Source organism: Ambystoma mexicanum, chromosome 14 (assembly GCF_040938575.1).
Source record: "Ambystoma mexicanum isolate Mex_15411 chromosome 14, UKY_AmexF1_1, whole genome shotgun sequence".
Classification (NCBI taxonomy): Eukaryota; Metazoa; Chordata; class Amphibia; order Caudata; family Ambystomatidae; genus Ambystoma; species Ambystoma mexicanum.
The window spans coordinates 102,324,243-102,336,613 of record NC_090940.1 but is presented as its reverse complement, the minus strand read 5'-3'; the positions used below and the strand labels follow the sequence as shown (position 1 = coordinate 102,336,613).

At 49.5% G+C, this 12,371-nt stretch overlaps 1 protein-coding gene across 4 annotated transcripts in view; it reads right to left on the bottom strand.

Annotated features, from left to right (window-relative positions):
- Positions 1-12,371, bottom strand: part of RGS6 (regulator of G protein signaling 6) — a 1,543,034-nt gene that overhangs the window by 268,668 nt on the left and 1,261,995 nt on the right. For all 4 annotated transcript variants that reach the window (XM_069638605.1, XM_069638608.1, XM_069638607.1 and 1 more), the window contains one exon: positions 3,041-3,151. In XM_069638605.1, coding sequence (XP_069494706.1) covers positions 3,041-3,151 — 111 coding nt within the window. The remainder of the gene's footprint in view (positions 1-3,040; positions 3,152-12,371) is intronic.

Below are 12,371 nucleotides of genomic sequence, written 5' to 3'. Positions count from 1 at the left end.
AGTGGTAGAGTCAGTGGTAGAGTAGATGCTGCACGAGTGGTGTGCGTGGGTGAGAGGAGTGAGTGAATTAGTGGTGGAGTGAGTGTAGTAGTGGTAGAGTCAGTGGTAGAGTAGATGCTGCACGAGTGGTGTGAATGGGTGAGAGGAGTGAGTGTAGCATTGGTAGAGTCAGTGGTAGAGTAGATGCTGCACGAGTGGTGTGCATGGGTGAGAGGAGTGAGTGTAGTAGTGGTGGAGTGAGTGTAGTAGTGGTAGAATCAGTGGTAGAGTAGATGCTGCACGAGTGGTGTGCGTGGGTGAGATTAGTGAGTGTAGTAGTGGTGGAGTGAGTGTAGCAGTGGTAGAGTCAGTGGTAGAGTAGATGCTGCATGAGTGGTGTGCGTGGGTGAGAGGAGTGAGTGAATTAGTGGTGGAGTGAGTGTAGTAGTGGTAGAGTCAGTGGTAGAGTAGATGCTGCACGAGTGGTGTGCATGGGTGAGAGGAGTGAGTGTAGCATTGGTAGTCAGTGGTAGAGTAGATGCTGCACGAGTGTTGTGCATGGGTGAGAGGAGTGAGTGTAGCAGTGGTAGCGTCAGTGGTAGAGCAGATGCTGCATGAGTGGTGTGCGTGGGTGAGAGGAGTGAGTGTAGTAGTGGTGGAGTGAGTGTAGTAGTGGTAGAGTCAGTGGTAGAGTAGATGCTGCTGTTGTGGTGTGCGTGGGTGAGAGGAGTGAGTGTAGTAGTGGTGGAGTGAGTGTAGTAGTGGTGGAGTGAGTGGTAGAGTAGATGCTGCATGAGTGGTGTGCGTGGGTGAGAGGAGTGAGTGTAGTATGGTGGAGTGAGTGTAGTAGTGGTAGAATCAGTGGTAGAGTAGATGCTGCATGAGTGGTGTGCGTGGGTGAGAGGAGTGAGTGTAGTAGTGGTGGAGTGAGTGTAGTAGTGATAGAATCAGTGGTAGAGTAGATGCTGCATGAATGGTGTGCATGGGTGAGAGGAGTGAGTGTAGTAGTGGTGGAGTGAGTGTAGTAGTGGTAGAGCCAGTGGTAGAGTAGATGCTGCACGAGTGGTGTGCATGGGTGAGAGGAGTGAGTGTAGTAGTGGTGGAGTGAGTGTAGTAGTGGTAGAATAAGTGGTAGAGTAGATGCTGCATGAGTGGTGTGCATGGGTGAGAGGAGTGAGTGTAGTAGTGGTAGAGTCAGTGGTATGATATGATATGATATGACATTTGTAACGCGCATATACACAAGTGTTTCAAGGCGCGTCGAGGCAACGGGGGAATAAAGGGAAGACAAACAACGATCCTACTAGGTCAGGTGTCATTCAGATCGCGCAAGTGCATGGGTAGAGGGGAAGGGAAAAGTGCAAGGGGGAAAGGGAGAGGGGAAGTGCAGTACTGGTAGAGTAGACGCAGCACGAGTGGTGTGCGTGGGTGAGAGATGTGAGTGTAGTAGTGGTGGAGTGAGTGTAGTAGTGGTAGAGTTAGTGGTAAAGTAGACGCAGCACGAGTGGTGTGCGTGGAGGCAGCTGGGGAGAGGGGTCTGCAGGAGTGGTATGTGTGAGTGAGAGGAGTGAGTGTAGTAGTGGTAGAGTTAGTGGTAAAGTAGACACAGCACAAGTGGTGTGCGTGGAGGCAGCTGGGGAGAGGGGTCTGCAGGAGTGGTATGTGTGAGTGAGAGGAGTGAGTGTAGTAGTGGTAGAGGCAGTGGTATAGCAGAGGTCGAGGGGGTAGTGGTGCTAGTAGTGCACAGTGGTGAAGAGAGAGACACCATAGGGAAGTTGTGGTATTTGCAGTCGCAGTAGCAGAAAGGTAGCCACTGCGGTAATGAAGCAGTGACAGTAAGAAGTGGTAGTTGTGAGAAGCAGTTGTAGTAGTGGGAGGTAGTGAGAGGAGAGGGGGATACAAAAGGTAGTAGTAGGAGAAGGGAAGTAGTGGCAGAGAGGTGGTGGAAGTAGTAAGCAGTGGTAGTGGAGTGGGACCAGTGGAAGCCGGGAGAGGTAGTTGTGTAATGAAGGAGAAGTAGGGGGCCAGGAAGTGAGTAGTAGGGAGGAGAGAAGAGTAGTAAAGAGGAAGTGAGTGGTGGGGCAGTAGATGACACTGCGGCCTCTCGTGGAGACTGCGCGGAACACAACCACGTCAAACATGTCCTTCAGCTACTGCGCTGGGTGCCCGTGGCAGACCAGCTCTAATTCATGTCGCTGTGCATTGCCAGTCGCTGTGCATTGCCAGCCGAGCCTGGCATGGGAACCAGCCCAGGTGTGTCCTGAAGAACGTTCGAGATCTGGAGCATTTGCCCTCTTTGCCCCTCCGGTCTAAATCAGGTGCAGAGGCAGCGGGCATGGCTGTCCTCTCCAGCCATCCGTTACCATATGCAACCCAGCAGCGCCGGCCGTAGCGCCAGCTGCGCCCTTGGCGAATTGGCGCCCCCCCCCCTCCCCGCGTGCCCCTGGTCAACAGGAGGCGGGAGGAGGATGCGCCACATTTCTTTTAACCTCCCCGCTCCGGCGCCTCGCATGACGCTGCTCATGCTAATGCATGAGCTCCCTAGTTCAATGCAAACCGCCTCACACCTGCCTAGGAGCAGGGAGGTAATCATCTGAATAGGGTGCTGATGCTTTTGCATCAGCACCCTATTGTTATTAAATGTGCCTTGCGGGTGCATTTCATAACAAAAGGGGTCTGCTGTGCCTTCTCCCACTACGCCAGCTCAAAGGAGCCCTTGAAAGACTCCCTGAGCTGGTGTGAAACCCAGGATAGCTCCTAAATCCCTCCTCTTCCCATTGCAATTTCATGCAGAACACCTCTACGAGAACATCAAGTACTGGTCAAAAGCGCTCAGAATCTGCCTTGATTGTCTCAGGGCACTTTACAAAACACATGTAACATAAGATAGGATCATCTCTTGAAAAATATGGCACAGCTGTTTTGGATCCCACTCTAAATGGCCATAAAGAACCTACATCTTTGAAGGTGGTCAGAGGAAGGTTGGGTGCAAGTTTAATTCTGTCTGATCTGAGGGGCCCTGCCCCTGGGAGAACGTCACTCAGGGCGTGCAATGCCTTACCTCATTTCCAAGTCCCATAGCGTAGTGTCGTCACTGATCCACGGGTTCGAGGGGTCCGCCGGCGTCAGGAAGGGATCAAACTCGACGTATTGTTCAGAGAAGGCAATGAAGCTGCGGAATAAAGGTCCAAGACTGTTATCCATGTACAGGAGTGCGAGAGCATGCAACTAAAACAAAAGACGGACACAACTAAAACAAAAGACGGACACATCTCAGGATCAAACGTTTCACACAATCAGAAGACAGCAGGCCATTTATCCGGAAGTGTCGGTCGCAACTGGCGACCTCATGCAATCAGTGCAAATAAGAAAGGAAAGGTGTTGCGCAGCTTTCTTGCCATCTGTGAGGCAGTCCTCCAATCCCACCTCATGGTTTACAATTCTTTGATGTGGTCATCACAGGCAGACGACCTGTGTCTCTCCAAAGGTTTTGGCCTCAGACTGCCATCAGCCTTAGCCAGTATAGTCAATGGTGAGGCATCATGGGAGTTGTAAGCCAGGGCCTCTGGGCAGGGGCAGGTTGTCTGAACGTACACTCTATTGTCTGCTCCTTTGCGTGTATTTGTGGTACCGGCCTTGAGTTTATGGAAAACATTGTGCCAAGAAGACAGAGTGCATACACTTTTGAAGAGGTGCAGACCTCTTCCTTGGAGGGAAGACACAGTGCATACACTTTTGAAGATCGGCAGACCTCTCCCTTAGAGGGAAGACACAGTGCATACACGTTTGAAGACCTGCAGACCTCTCGCTTAGAGGGAAGACACAGTGCATACACTTTTGAAGACCTGCAGACCTATTCCTTAGAGGGAAGACACAATGCACACACTTTTGAAGACCTGCAGACCTCTCACTTACAGGGAAGACACAGTGCATACACTTTTGAAGACCTGCAGACCTCTCCCTTAGAGGGAAGACACGGTGCATACACTTTTGAAGACCTGCAGACCTATTCCTTAGAGGGAAGACACAATGCACACACTTTTGAAGACCTGCAGACCTCTCGCTTAGAGGGAAGACACGGTGCATACACTTTTGAAGACCTGCAGACCTCTTCCTTAGAGGGAAGACACTGTGCATACACTTTTGAAGACCTGCAGACCTATTCCTTAGACGGAAGACACAGTGCATACACGTTTGAAGACCTGCAGACCTCTCGCTTAGAGGGAAGACACAGTGCATACACTTTTGAAGACCTGCAGACCTATTCCTTAGAGGGAAGACACAATGCACACACTTTTGAAGACCTGCAGACCTCTCCCTTAGAGGGAAGACCAAGTGCATACATGTTTGAAGACCTGCAGACCTCTCGCTTAGAGGGAAGACACGGTGCATACACTTTTGAAGACCTGCAGACCTCTCCCTTAGAGGGAAGACACGGTGCATACACTTTTGAAGACCTGCAGACCTCTCGCTTAGAGGGAAGACACGGTGCATACACTTTTGAAGACCTGCAGACCTCTTCCTTAGAGGGAAGACACGGTGCTTACAATTTTGAAGACCTGCAGACCTATTCCTTAGACGGAAGACACGGTGCATACACTTTTGAAGACCTGCAGACCTCTCGCTTAGAGGGAAGACACAGTGCATACACGTTCGGCTGTAGGGCTGCTGCAGGAATGAGTATTACCATTGGGCAGAGTTTGATTACACAGAACACAATACATTTCTCTCAGGTGTAACAGAAGTACACAGAAAATGAATTGCCATTTCTATGCCAGGCGTGTGCTTGTCCAGGGTTTAGCTTCTTTCATGTCCTTGTCACCTCTATGGTGGCCATCTTGATTTAGGCAATCCATCTCTTCGATGAATGGGTGCACAACCGCACATTCCATCTCTTCGATGAAGGGGTGCACAACCGCACAAGCCCCTTCATCAAAGTGAACATTTCCCTTTTTTCCAGAAAACAGGCCATTTGCACCCTGTGACAGATTTTTGTCTCCCCCACGCGCATTAATGTGGCCTTAACAGGCGCATGGCCGTTGGCGACCACAGCCCTCGCTTCACCCTTCACCCTATTTTGGGTCGGACTGGCGGGGCGTTAACACTACTGTGTGTGTGTGAGACGGGAACAGGGGGACGCTGAGCATCAAGTTTCCCTGTGCCACGTGTGAGAAAGTCAAACAGACCTGTTTTGTTCTTGCAATTCTGAGACGTGCAGTCCTAGAAAAAGGACTGGATGACCTCTCACGCATGGGGACATTTGAGAGCTCGGTGGTATCGGGGTTGCTTCCTCGTACACTCGCGCTGCACGCATGTAACACCTTCAATGTGCAACCTTTTGTAACCTACCTCCCTCTCCCTGTTGTTCCACCCTACTGCAATGTCTATGTTCACCTTATCTGTACCTGACTTGTATGTGCAACAGCGCCTCAATGCCTCTGGGTTGTATCTGCGCTTTACAAATGAAATAAATAAATAAATAAATAAATAAATAAATAAAGTATCACCACAGTCTCCATTATCCTTTGCAAACTGCTCTCTCACTACACCGCAAACCAAGACCCAAGGTCACAACAACACACACACACAAAACTGCAATGGACGATGCAAATGGTTACTCTTTCTAGTGTCTATTGCTCTCTCTGTGCGTTGCAGTCTGGTTCTCACTTCCACCTGTCTGCTCATGCCCCCCCAGTGTGGACTTCCACCACTCCACTTTCATCCGCTCTTCCCCAAGTCTCTGCACTTTCCTCTGAAGTCATTTAATATCTCCTGTGTGTTCCTCGTCAATATTTATATTGCAACTTTTGTTTCAACTGTTGTGTCACATGACAAGCCTGATCCTATTGCGCGGTAACAAGAGCTCCATCACCGCAGATAAGTGAGAAAAAGTGGCATTGACTTGCAAGTGCGCAAGAGCACGGAGTTACGAATACGGAGTCGACACTGGATTTCCAGGCCATTCTATAGACCAAATGATATAATATATTAGGTTATTTATAACGCGAAATACCCAGAGGTTTCTAACCGCGCACCCGGGTATCGAACCTATGGTGCACTGTGTCGTCTTGCTTCCAAGGCGAGCACGTTGCCCCTGAGCTATCCTCCCAAACACTTCCACTAACACTGTGTGGTTCGCACCGTACACCTTAACAACCGGCAAAGAGGGCCTAGTTCAAGGCCGTTATAAACTACAACAGTGTTTTTCTTCTTTTCGGATGCCAGGTGCGCCAGCCTACATGACAGGTGTTTGTGCATGACGCATGCGCCTAACAGAGTGTGCCATCAGCACTCACGGGCTGCGAGAGATTCGATCATTGTGTGAAAACACATCTGCTTTATCTCCTGTAATGTTCTATGGACCTCATTATGTGAGGCGGCGCGGGGTTAGGAGGAGAAGAAAGGGGCGGGATGTGAAGGACAGGGAGGTCCTCAGCTTAAAGATTGAGGTTGGAAATAGTCCCTCCGTGCGCCGCTTCGTCATTTATGCATATAGAATGTACGTAACCCACTGATGTTACATTGGCAACGAAGTGCCAGGGCCTGCAGAGCACGGCCAGCGGCACCCACAGTGCCAGCGTGTGGTACGAGCCCCGTGGGGTTTACAGAGCGGCAACCTAGAGCGGAGTACCCTGCTCACACTCGCCAGAGTAGGGGGCCTGAGGGAGGAATCTTCTGTTTGCTTCCGGCACGTGGGCGAAGAAGGCCTGGAGAATTGTGCAGGGCCACCAAACAGAGGCGTGCCCGCGAGGTCACCACTAATCCTTGAGGCTGCAGGAAGGTTGAGAGGACAGACAGTGCTGACAGTAACAGAGGGAAGAGTGCTGCCCTGCTTAAAAGTTGAAGGGGACATCATTCCCAGGAGTCATAGGCACAGCAGCACACGTACATGGACAAGGATATACGCTGTAGAAGTGCAGGCTGAAAGAGCACATATTTAGAAGCAGGTGAAAGGAATCAAGGAAGAACACCACGTCAGACCCTGACATACCAGCGACAGACTCAGCTCGATCATCGGGCATGTTCCAGATGGCGCAGGGCGAGTCACTCTCATTACAATTGCCCAGAGCCATTGATTTAATGGACAACAGCAATGTGGGGCCACGATGGGCGTGCTGGATCCGGGACTTCAAGGTATGTATAGGAGCACTGGGCCATCTAGGCGACGAAAGAAAAACCTACTAATCTTGGCAGTGGGAATGGCAGTACGTGACATTTTACATGAACTGTTGGACAAGGAAACGGCATCATTTGACGAATTGAAGGGCGCACTCTCGTAATACTTCGCTCCTCACAGGAATGTTGATTATGAGAGACACATCTTCCATATGACCATACAGGTTATGGGAGAATCTCTGGACAAGGTAGTAATGCGGCTCCGAATTAGAATCAAGCCCTGCGAATTCTGGCGATACTCTTATAAAGAGGCACTGCAATCGCAAGTGATGGCAGGATGTGAATCCCTGATATTTCGCAAGATATGACTACAAAACAAAGATCTGTGGTAGGAATACTAGCGATGGCCCTGCCGAATCAGCCATAGAACAACAGGCGGGGAACATGAACAAGTTGAAAGTACACCCGAAATCAAAGGAACAAGAACGTATTCACAAACTGATGCCTGCATGGGGTGATCAAACCTCCACCAGAAGAAGTGACAAGTCATGTTTTAGCTACGGATATGAATTCCCACACAAAGGGTTGTGCCCGGCGATGGGACAAACATGTGCAGCCTTTGGTGGAGAGAACCATTTTCGTGCGGTATGCCGAAATGCCCCGATAGTGGCCAACCTGAGTACATCCCCGCAAATGGGTCAGCGCTCCACACGATATCGAAGTAGTGGTACCGGACAAGGTGGGGGACACACGGAAAACCGATATAAAGGGGAAGGGGGAGAATAACAAATACCAATTTAGGAGAGACTACCGGCCACCGAAGAGAAGAGAACTCTGATATTCAAGGAGAAACGTCAGATAGATGGAAGTAAGATCAACATTGGGGAGCGAGTCGAGTTCGTCCACGAATGATCCATGGAAAAAAGGGTATATGTGGGCTTTGGGCAATGCTGCAGCAAAAGAATATAGACCTACTTTACTAATGTAAATAAACAATCTACCAACAGAATTCCGTATAGACACAGGAGCAACACTGACCGTGCTCAGTGAAGAGGCGTACAACAGTCCGGAACAATCACTGAAACTGAGACCACCCGGCGTGGACATATACCCATACAGATCAAACGTCCTGTTACTTTCTAGTGGCATATTTTTCACGGTATGCACACACAAATCTCACTCGGCCCAGATACAAATGCATGTACTCAAAACTGAAGTGGAGAGTGGATGCATCCTGAGTTTCAAGACGGCAGTAGACATGGCTTTGGTGCGCTTACCATACTGCCTCATGGCGCACAAATATATAGTGCAGGACTGAAACATTGAGAAAGCATTTCCTGCACTATTCAAGGGCTTGGGAAAACTGCAAAGTAAGGCTTTACATCAACTATACATCAGACTGGTGGACCAACACTATCGGGGCATACCCATTCACATTCAGGTGGAAAAGGAAATAAGAACACTCTTAGATCAAGACATAATCAAATCGGCAATGGCACCCACCACTTGGGTGTCACCCATTGTGCCTGTTCCCAAGAAATTGGTAGATGGCTCCATACGCCTGTGTGTGGATATGAGACGACCCAACGAGGCTATATAGCATGAACGCCATCAAGCACAGAGAATTACAGACACAATTCACTCACTAAATGGAGCAACAAACTTCTCAAAGTTAGACCTTAACAAAGGGTACCACCAGCTGGAGCAGGCCTCAGAATACTTCTACATAACCATGTTTCTAACACACTTAGTGTTATTCAGATACGAGCAGTTGAGTTTTGGGATCTCATTGGCAGTGGACATTTCACAGGAAGAAATCCACAAAGTGATCAAACATGTGCCGAATTGTTTAAACTATATCGACGACATCTTGGTTTTCCGAAAACCAATGGAACTACACAATGCCATGTTACACTGAATCTGTCTGGCGTTGGAGGCTGCCCGGCTGACAATCAATAGGGAAAAGGATTCCAGAAGAGGGCGCTCAAGTTTTTCAAACACATCTTCTCAGAGCAGGGAATGAGACCCGACCCAGACAGAGTGGCAGTGCTAAATGGAGCCCCAAAATTGGAAACCGTCTCAGATCTGAGGTCATTTCTAGGGCTGGCGAGTTACTGTTCTCGATATTTGAAAGATTATGCCACAGTCAGTGCCCGGTTACGAGCGCTCGCATAGAACCAAACGGATTTCTGGTGGACTCCAGAGTCTCAAGTCACGTTTGAGTGAATCAGACGGAAAATCACATTGGCAGAGGAAATGGCGTACTTCAATCCCAACAGGGAGACATAGGTGGCAGTAGATGCCAGCCCAGTGGGACTCAGAGCTACCCTGGCACAACATGACCCGACTTCTGCACACACCATTGTTTCCCATGCCAGCAAAACACTATCCCCTGCAGAACAGGCATATTCCGAGGTGGAAAAGGAGAGTCTGGCGTGGTATAGACTTGTGAACTCTTCCATCTCTTCCTGTACGGAAAGGCTTTCACCATCACCACAGACCATCAAGCACCTATCACCCTATATTGCAACCCGGGGGAGAGAATGCCGCAAACAATAGCAAGATTATAAATGTATCCAGCAGCGGCCTGGAAAGGAAGATAATTTGGCAGATAACCTATCCCTCTACCCTGCCCAACTGGATCAGCCAGAGGGGAGCCCTCAATTGCAGATGCCTTCATAAATTACATCATCCATCAAATTAACTCTACAGTGGGCAGATCTCTACAAAAAGAATCAGAAAAGGATTTGGCGCTAGCCATCCTTGCAGGGTGCATAGGAACAGGGAAGATGAGGCATGCAAAGGTCATGGCAAAGGACAACGACAAGGACGTACAGGATTAAGTGAACAGTCTAGTACAGGTGCAAGAGAAGCTGAAGGCCACATTATCCTGAAGGGTTGCAAAATCGTACTACCCATGACGCTAGGCCAGAAAACCACTGATCTCGCACACAAAGTGCATCGTGGGATCGTTTCAACAAAGAGATTGTTGCGACAGAAGATATGCTTCCAAATACTTGACACTAGGGTAGAGGTAACTTTACGAAAATGTGCCACATCCTGCATGGTAGCCCCGGTGCCACATCCCAGTCCGCTACAAATGTCGACTCTACCTGGAGGCAAGTGGGAAGAGGTGGTGATTCCCTTTTTCGGACCAGTAAGGAATGTAACCTATATACTAGTGGTGATAGATAAATACTCTAGGTTCCTGGAAATACAAATAGTGCCATCGACAGCAACCACGAGTGCCATCGCCGCACTGGACCGAATACTCACAGACTATGGGATTCTGAAGGTCATCAAGTAGGGATTTGGGGAATGTTTACACCTTCATGGGTTACAGACACAGGTAAATTATGCTGCTATGGCCCCAGGCCAATGGCATAGTAGACTCCAGGTCGCGAACGACATTGAAAAACCTTTTGAACAAGTACTAAACCAGCTACTTTGAGACTACCGGAACACCCCACATAGTAGACACGGGTGTGCCCAGCATAGCTGATGTTTGGGCGGGTGGTCAGGAAATGCCTTCCTCACGGAGTAGAGCAGAGGGACCACTGGGAGACGGATCTTCGGGCCAGGAAACAGGATGAAGAAGAAAAGGGAAAGATGAAACGTTTGGCTGACACGCGCAGAGGAGCCAGGGAAGTGAGCATTCTGATAGGTGATCAAGTAATGGGGCGACAAACGCAGAAGAGAAAGGAAGAACTGAGGTTTCCGCCGGAACATCTGACTGTGACAAGTAAGAAGGGCGCGATAATAACGGCTGAGGATGGGGAGAGAAGACCCATCACCCGTAATATTTCACATTTCAAAGAATGCCAGGGTGTGAAGGAAGGACAGTGGCATAATCAGAGAAGTGGATGCGACTCAGAAGACTCGCTCTTAGGTGATGGTAACTCATCAGATTAGGACTCGGGGGAGGTGTCGCAAAGTCATTCACTAAAGAGTGCAGAACAGCAAAGAGAAGAGCATCCCATGAGGACCCGAATAAAACCAGTAGACTGATAGAAGAAAGGGGGTAAGGCGGACTCTATGTTTAAGAAGGGGGGATTTAATGTTCTATCAGCTACGTTATGTGAGGCAGGTCAGAGTTAGGAGGAGATGAAAGGGAAGTGACGCGAAGGACGAGGAGGTCCTCAGTTAAAATAACGATTGAGGTTGGAAACACTCCCTCGTGTGCAGCTTCATTATTTACACACATAGAACGTCCGTGACCCGGTGGGATACAGAGTCCAACGTTACACTCCTCACAAGTTGAGTCGAGAAGGGTTGCGGCACTGCGCGGAGCGCTTGTGCGCCCTTTGCCACATGGTGATTGCCTGTGTGAGGTTTCTGCTACCATCCTAACAGTGCAGCCATGGCTGGGGAGGGTGGTGCTCAGGGAGACACTGCAAGACCAAGATAATGGGTAGCCTCACACCCATGGCTGACTTTCATGGATTGGGGGCGGCTTCAGCTGAAGGCCCACGGTGGCAAGCCTTGAGATAGACTTCGCGGTCACCCGGGAAGATGATGCCATGCCAAGAAATTGCACACGGCAGGCCCGGCAGTACTCTAAATATTCAAGACGTGGCCCCCACGAACGGGTCATGCCAGGCTTCAAAGGTGACCCTGGATGAGTACTTCAGTCCAATGGCGAAGGGAGACTATGAGCGGTCCATGTTGCGAGATGCAAAGCCAACTGAAACAGAAACCTTGTATGCTTTTCATGCCAGGTCGCGCAGCTGGCGTTTATATGCAATCTTATTAATCAAGAGCATGGAGTTTGGGTGCAGATCATTCGGTAAATACACGTTAACAAATTCTAGTGAATTCCGAAATACCGACGAAATACCGCCACTCCCGGGGTATGGTTTGCACGGTACACCTTATCATCAACATCATTATGTGAAGCATTTTGGAGAAAGTGATATGAGACCTCCCGGTCTCGGGAGGATAGCTCAGGGGCAACGTGCTCGCCTTGGAAGCAAGATGACGCGGAGCAACACAGGGTGCGCGCTAAGAAACCTCTGGGTACTAAGCGCGTTATAAATAACCAATCATATCTATCATATATTTAGTCATATGAACAGAAATGATGGAACTCCGCCCTCCTTTGCGCTTCAAACTCCAAACAATGCTTTTTTACCGTAGGACTCCATTTCGTTTTGGTCTTTACGCCAACATGCAGAGACCCGCAACCTATGGGCCCTCTTGAGCACCCTGCGCGTTTGCGATCACGCGCATCGGCTTAGCAATACTGCATGAACTACAGCCTACTTATTCAGTGGCTC